This window comes from Python bivittatus, unplaced genomic scaffold, assembly GCF_059951505.1.
Source record: "Python bivittatus isolate LINGU-HERP-01145 unplaced genomic scaffold, Pbiv_v1 ctg000330_np1212, whole genome shotgun sequence".
NCBI classification, from domain to species: Eukaryota; Metazoa; Chordata; class Lepidosauria; order Squamata; family Pythonidae; genus Python; species Python bivittatus.
This window is the reverse complement of record NW_028277058.1, coordinates 54412030-54430710: the sequence shown is the minus strand read 5'-3', so window position 1 is coordinate 54430710 and position 18681 is coordinate 54412030. Positions and strand designations below refer to the sequence as shown.

The following is an 18681-nucleotide window of genomic DNA, read 5'->3' as shown; positions in this document are numbered from 1 at the left end:
CTGACATCTACACCTGGGAAGATTCTAGAATAGATCATCAAAAGATTGATCTATAAGTACCTTGAAAATTACATAGTGATCATGAGAAGCCAGGATGGATTTGTTAAGAACAAGTCTCATGATATGTATGTATCTTGATTTAAGCAAAGCAATTGACCAAGTACTCCTTAGCAATCTGATTAGCTTGTTAACTGTGGGATGGATGGGATATTGATTTGGTGGGTCCAAAGCTGAAAAGTGCTCAATAAGAGCTCATGAAAGGTTTTTCATCCAACTGGAACAAGGATCCAGGCATGTTGTCCTAGCCAATGATTTCTCGTGGTTGAGGAACAGGAAGATCCATTCTGGTCCAGTTCTACTAGCAGCACTGATGCAAAATGCTGAGGCCCTGCACTACTACAAGAGTACTTCAGGTAGTACTACTCTAGTTCCTTCCCCCAAAGCCTCAGATTTTTAATTTGATACCAGACTGCTTAGCTAACTAGAGTTTCACCAGGTTTGGTAGAGAAATAGAAGACAGAATGGAGGAAATGTTTGCAAAAGCAGCCCTGTTCATGAATAGAAGGTGGCTTTTATAGTCAAACTGCAATAAATACTGAAAGGGCTCCCCTTGGCTAAAGTTGAGTTTGTACTTAAGATTTTACTCAATTGCAGCAAAGGGTTGGGAAAAAACTCCTTTGCTTGTGTACTTCAGACTGGGTTACACTAGATTTCTGGAATCCTGGAACTTCTGCTTCATCTTGATTACATTTTTGTTTTGCTCTTTGAATCCAGCTTAGTGGAAGAACGCTATGCCCTCACTCAGACTGAGTAAGATTGATGGCCTGGCCTTGTGAATCAACAGAGTGCCCGGTTATTCGGTGATTTGCTGAAAGCCAGCACACCAACCTGTAAAACGAGGAGCCACAGGGTTCAGTTCTGGACCTGTATTCTTTATTATTTTAATTAATTATGTGGATGATATTGATAAGTGAAAGAAATAGACTGAAGATAACAGAATGACACTGAATGGAGAAACCACCAACTGCTTCTTTTAGAAGAAAGAAATCAAATGCACCAGGATTGGAGGGGGGATACCTGTCTTGATAACAGAACATGTCCATGTAGTCCAGTGTACCTGCACTGAGCAGATCCCACCTGAAATAGTCTACTTCTGGGTACACTTGAATAAAGATTCAGAGAAACTGGCATTTGTGCAAAGAAAGGCAATGAGGATAAACAAGAGACTGTAAAATAAGAGTTAAAAGGAGAGAGTGAGAATTGAGTATATTAAGGCTTGAAAAAAGAGGATGAATAAGATATATGAAAGCACTTTTTAAGGGGTGATGATCAAGACTCCTTCTTGATCGTCGTAGAGTTGAATGCACAGAATAAATGGTCTTAAGTTACAAGAACACAAATTCTAAGAGTGGAACTAGTTCCTGAAGGAGTAGGGAATTCTCCTTTAGTGAATGTGTTTAGTGAAAGCAGAGGCTGGACAGGGATCTATCAGAGATACTTTCACTTGGATTCCAGCACTGAGTAGAGAGGTGGATTCAGTAGCCTCACTTGCCCCTTCCAACTCTATGATTCTAGTTAGGATTAAGGATAATTTTATTTTTCCAGCCTTTTAATGACTAATGTCAGCCCACTTTCTTACTATGTCTGGACAATTTGTAATAAAAAAAAAAATGCTTTTGAAATCTGTCTGTCCCCCCCCCCCCCACTTTAGGAAACGTTTTATTATTTTGAAAATCTTTTTACACTGAAAAGAGTGATAGTTAGAAAATCCCTGAGCATCTGAATAACCTATCATTTTAAAAGGTCTTGTTTTGGTGTCTCAGAGATAGTGATGGGGTAAAAAAAAACTTGAGGCCATACTTGTGAACAGCCCCTGTCTTAGAGGTCTCCACAATCTTTCCAAAAGGCTGAACTACCTTAATTGGGGGGATGTGATCGGCCAATGCACCCTCAGAGAGGACCCAAAATATATTCCTAAATGTTTTACCCCTAATTTCAACCAACCCTCTTTGTACTCCTTCAATAGCATTCCTCCTTAGGTTACTATTTTATAGCCACTTTTCTGAAAATACGCTCCACTGAATGCAGTGAGATCAGTTTATGAGCTGCATGTGAAATTGTCACTACTCATTTAATTGTCTATTTATTAGATTCATATCCCTCCTTTATTCAGGCACCCAGGGCGGCATACATAGTACAGTGGTACCTCGGGTCACGAACGCTTCTGTTCACGACCAGTTCGGGTCATGAACAGCACTGCTCGCAAAATTTTGCTTCCATTCGCGAACACCAGATCGGGTGACGAACAGGATCCGCGGCCATTTTCCCTGCCGTGACACATGGTCGTGGCTTCCTGTAGGGAGGGGGACTCTCACTCCAAGCAATAACCACCTCCCCACCCGCCTTCCTGTCCTCCACGCCAGAAGTCGCGTCGAGCAAGGTTAGCGTTCTCTCTCTTCGTACTGTACTTTGTGTCATATTTTTGTGGCTTAAAAAAAACCAAAACATATGGTTCAGAATGGATTAACCATAATTACATTGAACCTTATGGGAAAATTTGATTCGGGTCACAACCAAAATCGGTTGGCGACCAAATTTGGAGGGGTCAGAACGGATTAACCGTATTTACATTGAACCTTATGGGAAAATTTGATTCGGGTCACGACCAATTCGGGTCGCAACCAATTCAGGTCGCGACCAGAGTCGCGGAACGAATTAAGTTTGTGAACCGAGGTACCATTGTATTTCCTCCTCCTATTTTTCCCCACAACAGCAGCCCTATGAGGTAGGTTGGGCTGAGAGAAAGTGACTGGCCCAGAGTCACCCAGGGAATTTCTGCACCTGAGGGTGGATTAGAACCTGGGTATTCCTCACTTCTAGTCCAGGACCTTCTCCACTTTACTACACTGGCTTTTGTGCTCAGAGAGAGCAACTGGCCCAAAGTCACCCAGTGAGCTTCTATGTCTAAAGGTGGACTAGAATCCAGGTCTCCCCATATCTAGTGCATCACCTTAACCACTACACTACACTGGCTCTCTGTATTACAACTTTTCAGGTAATGCCTACTCAGTAGCAATCCCAACCTACTCAACTTGGTCAAGAACTTTGGTTAGACTTTCAGAAGTCTGTGGACAACTGCTGCTTCCGGCTGTTCATGTCTAGCACATGATCTCTCTTTGTGAGCAGACTCATCTGTTTTAGCAACATTACAGTGTTGTCAAGTCTTAGTTAACTTTGTAACTGATGGATCCCCAGAAATAAACACTAGAACAATCATCATCATTTGATCTCTGTAACTGGTCTGTACAACACACAGCTAGACCAGCCTTTCCCAACCTGGCCGTCCTCCGGCTGTGTAGACTTCCACTGCCAGAACTGGACACGCCAACTAGAAAAGTCTAGTTCCCACACATCTGGAGGGTGCCCAAGTTGAGGAAGACTCAACTAGACCATCCACCAACTGGCAGAGGCCAGATTATCTGAGGAGTCACAGATCACAAGGAAGGAACATTTCATCTTGTGTTATACCCACTGTGTATTCATTGAGCCATAGCATTTGGAGCAGTTTCGCCTCTGTCACTCCTCTTGGCTAGAGGAAACGTGATGCAATAAGGGTAAAAGGAAATAAAAATGAAAACAATGGGGGGAAATATGCAGATGAGGAAACAAAAAGAAAGAAGAGCATATTCATTGTTAGCAGCAAGGATTTCAGATAATGGGTTGTACAGCAGTAATGCTACTCAGAGAGAGAGAGACAAATGCCTAAAAATTCCAGCGTGGTTCCTCTGCTCCTTGGGAAAAGACCAAGCCCCAAATACATCTAGATCTCCTCACCCAGGAAGGCTGAAAAATATCACAATATTGGCCTTTGAAAGGCAAGATAAATATCTTAAAACAAATCAATCAAAACAGAAAGGAATGAAAAAAATCCCCATGGAGTCTTCCCAAACTCAGAGAGGTTAAGGGGGCAAAAAGGGGGCTGGGGGTCCAGATTCTCTTCCCCACTGCCACCACCACCTTTGAAAAACACCAGAAGTACAGAACTCTGAATAAGGTTGTGTTTAATAATTTAATTATTGAGATTAAGTCTTTTAATAGTTACAAACACTGCAAGAGAGGGAGATGAAAAATAAAGGGGTTTGGAAGAATTGCCCCACGTTTTCTCCTCAAGCTTTCTGGCACCCAAAACGTGCCCTTGACTAAGGCTCTGACACAAATGGAATATAACCCTGTGTTGGTGTTTTGGACTAAGATTTGGAAACTTTGGGCCCTAAACACCTTGATCGTTAACCACGCTGGCTTCTGGTGGCTATCTAGTCACTTCAGTGCATGTGGTAACTTGCTTTCTGGCATATGCAGTCTGCTTGGGCAGAGAGGCCAAAAGCTCATTCAAAATTTGCTTTATTTTCTAGTACCCACAGCATTGAATGATAACTTGTATACAGATAGGCCATTATGACCAAACATGATAAATAGCACATTCACTACATTGCAAACACAATACTTTCTGCTGGAAACGACCCATTTCATCTGTAAGTACTCCAGTTTTGCAAATGATGGGTGTATAAGTGTGAATTAGCCTTAAATCACAGAGTGCACGACACGCTAAACCAAAAAGTCTCATTAAGGGTAGCAGGTCTTTAATGAAAGGCCTATAATATCTGAACCCAAAATGCCTCCATTTTATTCAGAAACCAGAATTTGAAATCAAGGCTTATCACAGATTACAAATTCTAGTTTCCACAAACTTAAAATAGCAGCCATTCCTGGTTTAGGTGGCATGGTTAGTGTAAAACCTCAGATAAGCAGCCATGAATAGTGGGGTTAAGATTTACTAGAGTTCTTGGTTTACTGGAATGATTGGTTTAATTCTTTTGTGTTTTATTTTGCTTTGCTGTACCCCATACAGAATCTTAACTGAATGGGGTAGTTTAAAAATACTGTAAATAAATAAACAAAATAAAATAAATTCATCATGCCCACATTACCTAAGCATGTTCACCTACTGGTTTTACAACGTGCATATCAGAGAACTTAAATCATCATCATACACTTCAATCAATTTACAACATAAAATAGGCCAGGGGATGGATCCAGATGAATAGTTGATAGGGACATTCACAGTTGTACTCTTATCTCAAGAATAAAAGAATAGAATTAACATTAACTGGGAATCAAGAAGAGACAATGGGAAGTCCCTATAAATAATGTGAAAGAAAGGGTAAGGCTTCCTGTCATATGCGTGCAGAATTATTGTATATTAAGGAAGATGAAGTGTATTTCCCAGAATTTGCTTCTTCTCTGATTAGTAACATTCTTATTTAATGCCTTGACTGATATTACAGTTGTGAAGAACTGCATTTGGGGTAATGATAAACTCTAACAGTTGTCCCCATTTGCATCCCCAGTGTCACACTATCGGCCATGAAATAAACATTACATATTGGCTGCTATAGTAATAAACCACAAGAGCCTTAAATAGCTGTCATGAATGAAGAAAGAGCATCACAAATTTTTCTTTGGCCATTTGACCAACCAGAGAATAAATGTGATTACCTTGGACATTTCTTGGCTAATTTCAAACACTGTACTAAACCATAATGAGGATTGGTTTGGAGTTAATATGTCTTGCAAACCCAACCACTGTGGTTTGTAACCTGTGATTGTTGCTTAACACAGTGTTGGTTCATTCAAGAAAACCATGTTTGAGCAAATTAAGGTTTAGTGTGATGTTTAAACCATCAACAATGCCTTCTTACTGGCATCTCAGGAGAAGAGTGTAAGCTAAAGTGTGATGTGTGTGTTCTGATGACTGATGTATCTCCAACAATTGCATTTTTTTAAATGATGTGACACTGCACTGGCATTTCCTTACCACCTGTAAGTGGAAGCCAATGAGGGACAGCGGGAGTGGGAGAACATCAAACATTTCCCTCAATTACCTATTCCTGGGGAAGATGCAGATCAGCACAACTATCTTCAAAATCTGGGCCTTATCCATTCACTTTTCATTCCTCACCCTCTCTATCAATCATCACTCTTTCCAAACTTGATGTTCTCCAGATGTGTTCAACTTCCATCATTTCTAGCCAGCCATGATGGATGGGAATGATGAAAATTAAACTCCAATGCAACTGGAGAATGTTGGGAAAGATTACCCTTTGGAGCCTTTGCACTGACCTGAAACAAAAAGAAGCATGGTTTATAAAAGACAAGAACAGGATTTTTAATTTAATGACAAAGATGAAGGATGAAGAGTTTCTCTTCATTCTGTTGCTGTACTCACTTCTACAGCATAATGCAATGCTGAGATGGCTGGGTGCACAGAGAGATTCTCTAAGGGCTTGATTTGAGGAACCTCCCATCCTGAAGTTAAAGACCACTCGATGAAGAGCATGTTGTCTGTGAAAACTGTTCCAAACACCAGGCCCTTTGGGTCTGGCTTCTCCTTCAACGTGGTAGATGGAATGATTACAAGATCGTCAGCCTGGGGTGAGAAAAGGAAACAAAACAAGAAAAAACTACATTTTTGTTTCAATTTGCAGCCCTTATTTCCATCAAAAATGAACTCAAAATGTTTGCTGACAATAAAATAGAGGTGAAAAATGGATTTCTAAAAGCAACCTCAAAGAAACCTGTAAAATTAATCACTCCTATTCTCTTTCTTAAAACTACCCATAGACTGAAAATTAGACTGAAAATGTCCAACGCTGCTCCTTCGGGTGACATCACTGTGCCATGGGAAGGCCTCCAGAAGCACGAAGAGCCATTGCTAGCTGTGATGATGAAAAAAAGAAAATGCCATATGCAGCATCACCATGACACACACCCTACCCTTTCATGCATGCATCTTGATATCAGATGCAAATTTGTCAATCGTGGATTTTGTTACTTGCCTGCTCAAGGATGCTTAGGTCCTCAAGTCAAGGGAGTAAGCAGCAGATGGCACTCCAGAGGTGGCTGGTTTGTTTAATTTTATTTAAATGTTTTATATCGCCACCCATCTTATAAAACACAACTCTGGGTGGCTCGCAACAATAATAAAACCACAAACAGTTAAAAATAATGAAAACAAGAAAACCAGGCATCTAGTCCATCACCTCCATCATGACTGGCCCTTTCTATGGCTTTCTGGAAGACTAAAAGGGTGGGGGTCTGCTGGACCCCAAGGGGAAGGATGTTCCACAGTTTAGAAGTTGCCATGGAAAAACCTTGTTTCCTAGGTCCCAGTAGATGGCAACATTTAAGGGAAGGGACCTAGAAGCACGCCCATTCTATCTAATCTGGTGGAACAGGCAGATACACTCAGGGAGAAGCGGTCCTGCAAATAACTTGGCCCTGTGCCATTAGGGCTTTAGGGGTAATAACCAGCACCTTACTCATTCATTCATTCATTCATTCATTCATTCATTCATTCATTCATTCATTCATTCATTCATCATATTTATATAGCTGCCCATCTCACACAAGGTGACACAAATTGCACCTGGAAGGAGACTAGGAGCCAATGCAGCACGTGTAGCAATGGGGTAACCTGGCAAAACCAAGGGGTGCCCAACACTGCATGAGCTGCCATAGTTTTCACCTGTTGTAACTTCTAGGTCTTCAAAGGCAGCCCCACGTAGAGTGCATTGCAGCAGTCCAACTGGGAAGCGAATGACGGACGTCCCACCTCTGGGCTAACAGAAGGGCAAGCCAACCCTAGCAGTCAAAACAACCTCTTTGCACCAAGAGGCCAGACTGACCCGGAGTTTCTGCATCCAGCCTGAGCAAGCTGGAGATTTATCCCTGCTGCCTACGCTCTCATCCCTTCTGGAGCCATGCTTGCTTTTTCGGGAAAGTTGTGCCCAGTTTCGGACTGGGGGAGTTGCAGGAAAATGGGTGGCACTTCAAAAGTGGAGCAGGATTTTTTTCCCCCCAGGTTAATATTTATAACAACATCATCTAGCTAATGGCTTTCTGGCAGATTATAAAAGAGGAAAACGCACTGACCTAAGCAACAACGAATAAAAAGAAACAAATAGAAACAGCAGAGCCAGCAGATTAAAAGTTGAAATCAGCTGGAAAAAAAAAAGAGTTTTCAAATAACAGCAATAACATGATGTGCCAGGATACGATGCAACAGATGCCTTAATGATAAGACAGATGGTGCCAAATGACTATATCTGGTGAAAGAAATGTGTTATGCGCTAGCATAGAAAAAGGTTTCTTTTCTGGTTGCTGGCCATTCAACATGGAAAGCAGTTCTGAAGAATTATAACATGGTTTTGGTTCTTCTGCCCTGTGTCATTTAGAACTTTAAAGTTATGGGCTGATCTGAAAGCCAGAAGGGAACGTGACTCTCTACATCAACGAACACTGGCAATTCATCTTTAAATATAATGAAATGTTAATACCCGCTTCCCAGTTTTAAGTATCAGAAAGATATCTGGAACTGCTTTAGTGCCCTAGGAAAATGCTTCTGCCCCCCCCCCCCAATAATTATCATTCCATTGAACAACTGAATTGAACTATTCTCATTCTGTTTGATGGATGAGAATTTACTTAATCCGCCGGCTTCGTTTTTCTGTCGACTCACACGGTTGAGAGTTTCAGAAGACGGCTGATACCCACTCCACTAAAATCTGGAACGGTCTCTCAAGTGAAGTGCACTTCTCTCTTTTCACCACACCATATCATTTCATGAGAAGGACTTCAATTCCCACTGGCTCTCTTTCCCAACCCTTGACTCTACTTGGCTGCTGTCTACGGATAAAAATATGTGCAGAGCGGGGCCAAAAATTATCGGAAAAGAACGCAGAGCCTTTGCATTGTGACCCACAATCCCAAAGTCTATTTTTATAAACGTGCCACGCCTAGAACTGTCTCCCAAAGATCAGATTTCACAGGCATTTCATAGATTTCTTTGTTGCTTCTTGATTGATGCGCTGTGTGCTAAGATGAAGTATTCCATAACCTCCTATAATGACATGAAAAAGGAGAGCTTCTCAGGAAAGCAGCATCTCATTGCACAAATACACATACATACACACACAGAGAAACATAAATTGGGAAACATGCATTTTTGTCTTCACTTTTCCTATTTTACAGTTCAAATTTTCAATCCACCTTCTGTGCTGGCCTCCCGAGGCGACTCAACACCTAAAACAATGGAAGTGAAACCATATCAACCCACAATTAAATATCAGTGCCTAAAGAGCAAATTTATTTAGCGCATGGCATCTCATACTAAAGAGCAAAAGCAGATAAAAATTATAGGATGAAAACCTTTAAAGAGGCCTCGATACAACAAAAACTGCAACTGTTGGTTCTCAACAGGACAAAGGTTTGTCTCCTGAAATAGAAGGGTCTCTACCTAAAGTAAAAAAAAAAGAACAGAAAGGAAGCCTCAGTGAGAAGATGTAAAGCTTAAGAGTGGCCACAGAGAAGAATTTTTTCTTACACTTTTGACAGATGTCTCAGATTATCAGCTGGGGAAGTATGTCTGTTGAAGTTCCAAAAATATCAGTGGCTAACAGACAGAGTTGGAAAGAATAAAATGTTACTATTAGGAAAGCCATAATCAAAGCTAAGTCCATGTTCAACAGGTGATGTTACGACAAGCAAAGAAGGAAGTTCCTTTAAGAAAGATGATATGGTCATCAGGATGCTACACTGGAGAATGAAAGGCGGTCCAAGGTCAATGTTTCCTGCGCCAGAAAAGATTTCCTCTTCTGTCCATTTTTAATCTCTCAGTTCCCAGTTCCAGCAGCTACAGCAAATATTTTGCTCCCTTTTCACTGATTTCAAAAGAACCCTAAGCTCAGTCAAACCTGGTTAGTACAGAATGGAGACGATTAGAAAACCACAGGCTGTGGGTTAGACTGTGAAGTTCAGGAAACATTCCAGAAGGCCGCAATTGGCAAACCACTTCTGTCTCATGGCCAATAAAATTATTAATTAATCATATTGGTATACCGCTGTAATCTATTAGGAGACCTGGTGGTTAACAAGGAATACTCAACTCAAATATCCACAGTACATGGGAATTACAATGTCCAGGATATACATAGAATAAGCTGATTAAAATAAAATAACGAAAATAATAACCAGAGCCATTATTAAGGAAATAATTGTGTGGATGTCTCTATGAAGCTTGGCTTCAACTGAGTGTTTAGCTTACAGCTAAGAATTTTTTATCAAGGGCACATGCGTGCATGCTCTTACACTCAAGGCTTCTGCAAAGATCTCTCACATCACTGGAAGCTTTTGCTGCAATTTTCTATTTTCATCAGGATTCCAAGAATCTTCTTTATGGACAGCCTTCAGCGTAGAAAATAAAACATGCAGACTACAGGAAGAAACTGCCACCTCTAATGTCAGATCAGTCAGAACTTACATGTTCAGAACATGATGATTATACACAGATTATTGGATATGTTGGGCTAGGACCAGAATGACTTGGGTTCAAGTCCATTCTCAGCCATGGAAACCCACTAGCTGACTTTGGGTCAGTCACATTCCTTCTCAGCCTAGCCTGCCGCACAGGGATTGCCATGGAAACCACCTTGAGATCCTGGATATTAGTCTAACAAATACATAAATATTCACATTATTCCTCCCTCAAAACTATATGTCTTTATAGCATGCTGGCCTCAAGTCTAAATAATACTTGGCTATTGCTTTGGATGGAGAACTGTATCACAACTTTCACAAGACTGAAAATGGAAAGAAAATGAGTTTTGAATTCATGATGCAGACTAGGGTATGAAAACACACTGGTGTTCTTGAAAATAGAAACTGAACAGATTCCTCTAGTAGTCCATTTTGAAAAACAAGCTTGCTAATTTAACATGGGTGGTGGAACCTATGGGCTTCGGCATCCCCAGCCTTTCTCACCACTAACCACGCTGCCTGCAGCTGCTGGAAACTCTAGTTCAGCAACATCTGGAAAGCCAGATGTTCCACACCTGGTTTAAAACTTGGAGAGGCTTCCGATCTTTTCTGTGAAGCAAAGCCAGAGAAGAAATATGGAGGACACAAATTTGAATAGGCTAGTTCATGCAATACTGAACACAATATCCAAATTAGAGATAATGTATAATAATTATGTCCATACATCCCCATCCAACATACCACAGGCTGCATTTTCCTAGGAATGTATTATCTTCACTCAATATACAGTTATAAGGGTTATTCTTTGCCACAAGATGACCACTATCTTTTCATTTTTCTGATGTGTGCAATTTAGGCTGGCCTGTTTTGATTTATACAATCTATGCAGTTCTCACATTTACTTTCCTTGAGGTAGAATTTTGACTTCTTTTCTTCTTTTTTAAATTGTAGTATACACACTGTCCTGAATAAGGGCAGGACAACTAAGTGTTAATAATACTTTTACATCAAATGCAAAAATATGAAGGACAGGATAAGAAACCACTGATTCATTTCCTTGCCAGAAGTCCCAACTGAGGAAATGTAAAAGCTGACCTGTTAATTTTTCAAACTAATACCAACATTTTGGGGCCCAGCCAAATTGAAGAGGTGAGCGTTCTGGATGCTTTTATGAAAGAAGTAATGATAATTCAATTCAGCTGTGTGACTGTGAGGGACACTATTCCTCATGCAACTTCAACAAGATGGCCTAGGCTCATTATGTGGAAATAAATCTTCTGAAGATCACGTGAAGGCAGATCATAAGAACATACAAAAAGGCACCTTCTTTTTGGTAAAAGGCATTCAGAAATATGGACTGGGTTTACACAGCATACTAGAATATGCTACAGTCACACTGGGTTATTTTCATTTCAGTCCAGCTGCTTTCTTAGCATGTTGTGTGAATCAGGGCATCATATGATGCCATAGTAGAGTTTGCTTGAGTGTATCAGGTTATGTGAATACAGCAGTCATATTCTGTTAAGCCAAGGTCGATGTGTTGTGTGAATGCAGCCAAACTCTATTCCATTTAAAAAAGACAAAGGTGATCAAACTTCTGAGTATGAGAAATCGCCCCCAAAATGGGCACTGGATCATGTGCTGAACAAGCCTCTTGGCTGATCAGATGGAAAGGCAGACATTTATACCTACCAGTGAAATGCCACTTGACATACATTTGTATTCCAACCTGCTCAGTGTTTCAGGCAGGATGGCTGTTTTTAAAAAGTTATATTGAGAAGGAGAAGGAGAAGGAGAAGGAGAAGGAGAAGGAGAAGGAGAAGGAGAAGGAGAAGGAGAAGGAGAAGGAGGAGAAGGAGGAGAAGGAGGAGAAGGAGGAGAAGGAGAAGGAGAAGGAGAAGGAGAAGGAGAAGGAGAAGGAGAAGAGAAGGAGAAGGAGAAGACAGAGAAGGAGAAGGAGAAGAAGGAGAAGGAGAAGGAGAAGGAGAAGGAGAAGGAGAAGGAGAAGGAGAAGGAGAAGGAGAAGGAGAAGGAGAAGGAGAAGGAGAAGGAGAAGAAGGAGAAGGAGAAGAAGGAGAAGGAGAAGGAGAAGGAGAAGGAGAAGGAGAAGGAGAAGGAGAAGGAGAAGGAGAAGGAGAAGGAGAAGGAGAAGGAGAAGGAGAAGGAGAAGGAGAAGGAGAAGGAGGAGAAGGAGAAGGAGAAGGAGAAGGAGAAGGAGAAGGAGAAGGAGGAGAAGGAGAAGGAGAAGGAGAAGGAGAAGGAGAAGGAGAAGGAGAAGGAGAAGGAGAAGGAGAAGGAGAAGGAGAAGGAGAAGGAGAAGGAGGAGATTACACTTTCAGCATATTTCCGTGCCCGGCATCAAAAGCAACCTTTGTATCTTAAATATAAGCAAAACAATACACTGATGGAAGACCAACCAGGTCTGGTAAACAGAATTACAGCGAAGCATATTGGGCCCCTACAGGCTTACCACAAACTCGCAAAACTCCTCTTTGTGGTTTTTGTCTTAATTTAGAGATTTAACTCTTTGTTTGTCAAGAACACTGCTAAATCTTGCCAAAAATCTGGGCACTTTTAAAGAGCCCAGGGAATTTACAAGAGGATTTTACAAGAAAAATGGAGGGAAACAGTAGATTTATTCAAGAGAAAAGGCATTTCTTTCAGAGAGCCAGTTTGGTCTAGCAGTTAAGGTGCTAGACTAGGGAGAAACCAGGAGACTACAAGCCGGCAGAGAAGCTGGCTGGATGACTTCAGGCCAGTCAATCTTTCTCAGCCCAAGCGACCTCACATGGTTGCTGTTGTGGAGAAAACAAAAGGGAGGAGCATTATGTAAGCCACCTTGAATTTTACAAAAGAAATCAAATCAATCAAAGAAGTGGTGCTCTCTGAGCTTGTTTCATTACCCGACTAGGTCACATCAACAGTGCACCAAGAATTCCACAGTTCAACCCTGAGCTACAGGTATTCTCTTTTATTGGAATCAAAGAAGTAAAAGTTGTAGTAGTAACTCAGGAAAGTAATTAGTAAAATAAATTGACCAACAAAGCAAGGGGAAGGGACTAATATGAAATGCTACAGAAGAGTGCAAAAGGTGCTCTCTGGAGCCATATGCTGCCCCCTCCTAGATCCTTCAGGGCCCATGGGCTTCCCCAAGTCGATGAAAAGTGGACAGAGAGGAAAAAAATTCAAGATGCACAATTCAAGATGCACAAAGAGGACTGACAATTCAGAAGGGGAGAGATGGCTCCCTTTATCTCTAAAAGCTCCCAACACAAACATCCCTCACATGTGCCTAAGCTAAACCTTAGCTTAGAGGATGCTTAACGTCAACAAGCTAAACCTTAGCTTAGAGGATGCTTAACATCAACACCCCCCCTCTGGGTTTGTAACATTCTCGCCCACCCACAGCTCTGCAGACTGAGACAGAGCGGATCTCTTTATGCTTCGAGGATAGTTTCCCACACTGAGCTGAGCACTCCTGCAGGTGTTTCTGTTTTGGCAAACAAACATACCTTGAAAGATTCGGTCACGGGTTTTGCAGCGGCTGCTGAGCATCCATCCGCACAGTCATTCTGGCAACCCTGTAACCAACAAAGGGCAACACTTAAAAACCAATAAAATTCAATCAACGCTCCAAAGCCAAATTCAGCATCGTCTTCCAGCACTTTGCATCTGTTCAGTGAATGGTCCGGGCATTCGAGGAGAAAAGGGGAGATCGCTTAGAAGAAAGCTTGAAAACATTAATCTGAGATCTAGAGTTCACAGTCTTACAAGAAAATCTGGTGCAATCAGCATCTGGGGCTCAGGAGAGGACAAATCCTGCTTTGCACAGTCTTGGGATTCTCAACCCTGAAGAACAAGGGTGTAATTGTTTCTGAATTAAAAGCTCAGCCATTCGTCAAGAATTGCTTGCAAGTCCACCACTCTGTGTTGGTCCAAGCCCATGGTGAGGACCACATCCAATTCTGGGTATCACATTTTAAAAAGGCTCCTGGCAAACTAGATCAGTTGCAAAGAAGACAAATGAGGGTGATTCAAGGATAAGAAATAGGTCCTACAAGGTGACATGGAGGAAACCACATATGTTTAGCCTTGAGAAAAGATAACCAAGAGGAGATATCATAAAACCTCTCGCTAGCTTCCCAACAAGTTTAACTTAGTTAAATGTCTGTGTTTGCACAATGCTAAAAAAAACAAAAAAACACCAAGATTAGAACAGTCCAAACTTAACATGTTGCAGAAATACAATCACTAGACCTTTATTAAACCAAGGTAAGCTGTTGTTGTATGAACCCTGCCTGCAAGTACCTGAAGAACTATGGAGAAGAAAGTCAAGGTTCGATCTCTTGATACAGAGGGTACAGGATTTTAAGTTTCAGCAAGGAACTTAAAACTGAATTTCTCAACTGAATGTTAAGAAATTGTTTCTAACACTAAGGGCGGCCTTGTGTACAGAACACTGTAGTCAGAGGTGTCCACAGAGTAAGGCCAAAAATGTCAAGATGATAATCACACCATCATGGCTGCCATTTTCTCCTTCTCCTTCTACCATAAACCTGCAGATGCCTGATTGTAATACCGCTGCCAGTCAATGTTGATAATAATGAGGAACGTGGTATCTGGGCTGACCCACACATTGATCATTCTAGTAGTCTGGTTTAAGATGGGAAAACTCTTGAAAGTTGTAATGTAAGCCCTAGAACAGGCACAACACTTTTATAAAAACCAAATAATTCACCTCTAAGTCCTCTTCCCAAACGCCAGCAAATAGTGGGAAATTCTTGCTTTGCGACATGCGTGATGCGGCGCCACTCATTTTGTATCACTGCTCTCTCCATTTCTGCCCTCATCTTCCAAAAATGTAACCTTGGGACATCTTAAGGTCATCCACCCCACCACCACCCTGTAAATTTTCTGCTCATGTCCCAAGCAAGTACTGATGCTTTAAAAATATTATTTAACCATGATCTGTTAAAACAAACCAACTTTATCAAGCTGGCTTCTTTCAGGCTTGTTTCAACTCCCTCCCCAAACTCCCAAAAGTTGACCCTGCCCATACAGCATTACAGCCTTTCCCACAAGGACATTAAACACAGCCATTGGATGGCCTACCCACAATATAGCTTCTTTGGTTGGGCTTCCTGTGTTATGTGAATGTGGCCATTGTTGTTTATTCACTAACTATGGTTAAAACAGACCAGGCTTAGCATAATATGTCAACCTCACTAAAGAATTTCCGTGATCGCTATAGCAGCCTCTCAGCTTCAAAAAGGAAGCTATAATGAATTAAAAACAATGATGACACCACCTGGGTTGCGGGTTGCACTTATATCTTCTAATAATAATAACAATTACAATAATAATCCACCACGGTTTCTCAAGCAGATATATTTGGTGAACAGATGAGTCACGCAAGTCTATTTTTACCTCTGGATGAACGGGTTTGTAACTCTTCATGACCTTTTGGAAAGGGATCTAAAGAGACTAAGGAAGATTCATCCAGACTCTTTTCAAAGCTAGATCCAGATATTTTCAGTTTCCTTCAGCCCTGGTGTGAAGCCCGTGGAGGAGAAAAAATGGTGCATCAGACAGAATAATAACATGAGGAGACTCCGATACAGTGTGCCACAATAAACACAACTGCACTGAACTGAATAAAAGCTCCTGCCTGCTCAAAGAGGAGAGTCTAAAGTGGACTCCTTGGTGCTCTCTGAGCTTGGTTGTTTGCTTGCAGACGTTTCATGACCCAACCAGGTAACATCATCAGTGCTAATGAGTGTGGGGTTCGCTCCCTGTTTATATATAGTAGCTTGCCCTGCCAGCGTTGGTGGGGGTGCAGTTTTCTCCTTGGTAGTTCCTTGATTAGGGTATTGTTTTCTGCTTGATTGTTTGTCTGGCGTTAATCCCAGCTTATCTGGGTGTTGGTTGATGGGAGAATTCCTGGAAAAACGCTAGGGAATTCCAGGAAGCTTGGCATTCAGACAAATCAGCCATCAATAGACACATAAAGATAAACCATATTTACACATCATTCAAAAGAGGCAATAAAGAAGTTAGAAGGAAACAAAAAGTCCAGAACATATCCTCTCCAGCAGCCAACATCTAGATAAGCAGGGATTAACACCAGGCAAACAATCAAGCAGAAAACAATACCCTAATCAAGGAGAAAACCACACCCCCACCAATACTGGCAGGGCAAACTACTGTGTATAAACAGGGAGCAAACCCCACACTCACTAGCACAGATGATGTGACCTAGTTGGGTAATGAAACGCCTGCAAGCAAACAACCAAGCTCAGAGAGCACCAAGGACTCCACAGTTCAACCCTGAGCTGCAGATATCTCTTGTATTGGAGAGTCTAAAGTAGATTAATTTCCTGATTTGGGGGGGGGGTGAATGTCCTGTCCATAGCAATTGCAGGGGGCAAAGGGGAATCCCTAGAGTTGGGATGAGATGGGAGTTCCTGTTAATCACAAAACACTCACTCTGTAAACTGTAGAGCAAAGTCTGCAAACAAATGTTACTCCTCTGCAGCAGAAGGTGAGCCCAGAGTTGATCAGTTTGGCTGTCAAAACCTCACCTTGTTGTAAGGACACAGAGGGACGGAGCCAGTCACAAATCAGCAGAGTCCCCAAGGATAGGAAAAGCCTTAATTTACATTGCCTGCCCCCTTTGTGATGGATGGGAGGGAGGGAGAGGGAGAGGTCAGGATATCTGTGGGGAGGTAAAGGTTCTGATGCACTACTCACTTGGGTTATTCCTGGCACAAGGCACCAACCAAAGCAAATAAAGGCATTGCTTCATCTTCCCTCCCTTCCTCTTCTACCCCATTTTGTTAATAATGGCAAGAATGGATTATAGAATTAGGCAAATCCTAAATCTTTCAAAGCATCCGAGTGGTTACCCGGAATAGTAAATGTACATCCAGTCTGGAAAGTAAACCCGTATGGCAGAAAATAATAGAAAAGATGAGTGTTGTTTGCAGATGGAGGGTTTCAAGATTAATTGGGTCGGGGCTATTTATTACCATAGCAATACATGTCCTCCCCTGCAATTTAGGATTGAAAGAGCAATTATACAAGAAGATCACATTCCCTGGTAGATCAGGCAGGAAATTCAGTGTTCCAGGTTACCAGTAAAGAGACACAAAATCAGATTCCAGTACGGCCATAAACCTCACCCAGGGATTTTGTAAGACTAAAAAGAGTCTATGTCTGTCATAAAGAAGGCTGAGTGCCGAAGAATTGATGCCTTTGAACTGTGGTGCTGGAGAAGACTCTTGAGAGTCCCCTGGACTGCTAGGAGGTCAAACCAGTCAATCTTAAAGGAAATCAACCCTGATTGCTCATTGGAAGGATCGATAATGAAGCTCAAGCTCAGATAGTTTGGTCACCTAATGCGAAGAGAGATCTCTTTGGAGAAGACCCTGATGCTGGGAAAGATTGAAGGCAAAAGGCAAAAGGCAAAAGGAGAAGAGGACGGCAGAGGATGAGAGCATGAAACTGAGCAAACTCAGGGAGGCAGTGAAGGACAGGAAGGCCTGGCGCAATCATGGGGTCATGAAGAGTCGGACACGACTTAACGACTAAACAACAACTGTCATTGTTCCAGGGAAGAGGAGTGGGTTTAGTTGTAAGAAATATGCCAGACTTTTCAACCTGACTAGATTTCAAAAAGCACCATCCCAGTAATTCTCCAATTTGGTCACTTTCCAGATGTGTGGACTTCGTTTTGCAGAATCCCCCGGCAAGCAATGCCATCACTATGAAGGCCATGTGTCTAGAAGGGGCCCAGGCTGCAGAAGGCTAATCACAGACAACAGATGGCATGTGGATCCATACCACATGCTAAATCACAACCAAAGAAATCCTCTTACGGCTTAGAGCAGCGTTTCTTAACCTTGGCAGCTTGAAGATGTGTCCCCCATGCTGGCTGGGGAATTCTGGGAGTTGAAGTCCACACATCTTCAAGCTGCCAAGGTTGAGAAACACTGCTTTAGAGCAACATATGGATTGTAATTGTTTGAGGGGAAGAGGGGAAGACAGCGAGCTAGAGAGCTGCATATAACCACTCAAAGATTTGCCGACCACGATGCCTTTCTCTTATCTGGTCCTTTTTTCCATTCTCACATATTGGTGGTGATCACTGCCCAGACTACTGAGCCAGTCTAAAATCCTACTTGAATTTCCATTCTCCTCTATCGTTGTCACAGCCCCATCTTCCTTCTGTCTCTGTCTCTGGTCTAGTTCTCTCCTTAATTATTTCTTCTCTATGTATGGAACTGACAAAAGGGAAGGCAAAATGGC

General features: G+C 41.9%; 1 protein-coding gene across 1 annotated transcript in view; it reads right to left on the bottom strand.

Moving 5' to 3' along the window:
* BCAT1 (branched chain amino acid transaminase 1) overlaps nt 1–18681 on the bottom strand; it is a 54125-nt gene that overhangs the window by 23392 nt on the left and 12052 nt on the right. Inside the window, exons 2-3 of the mRNA XM_088141342.1 lie at nt 13887–13955; nt 6287–6487 (exon numbers count right to left, since the gene is read on the bottom strand). Coding sequence (XP_087997468.1) covers nt 6287–6487; nt 13887–13955 — 270 coding nt within the window. The remainder of the gene's footprint in view (nt 1–6286; nt 6488–13886; nt 13956–18681) is intronic.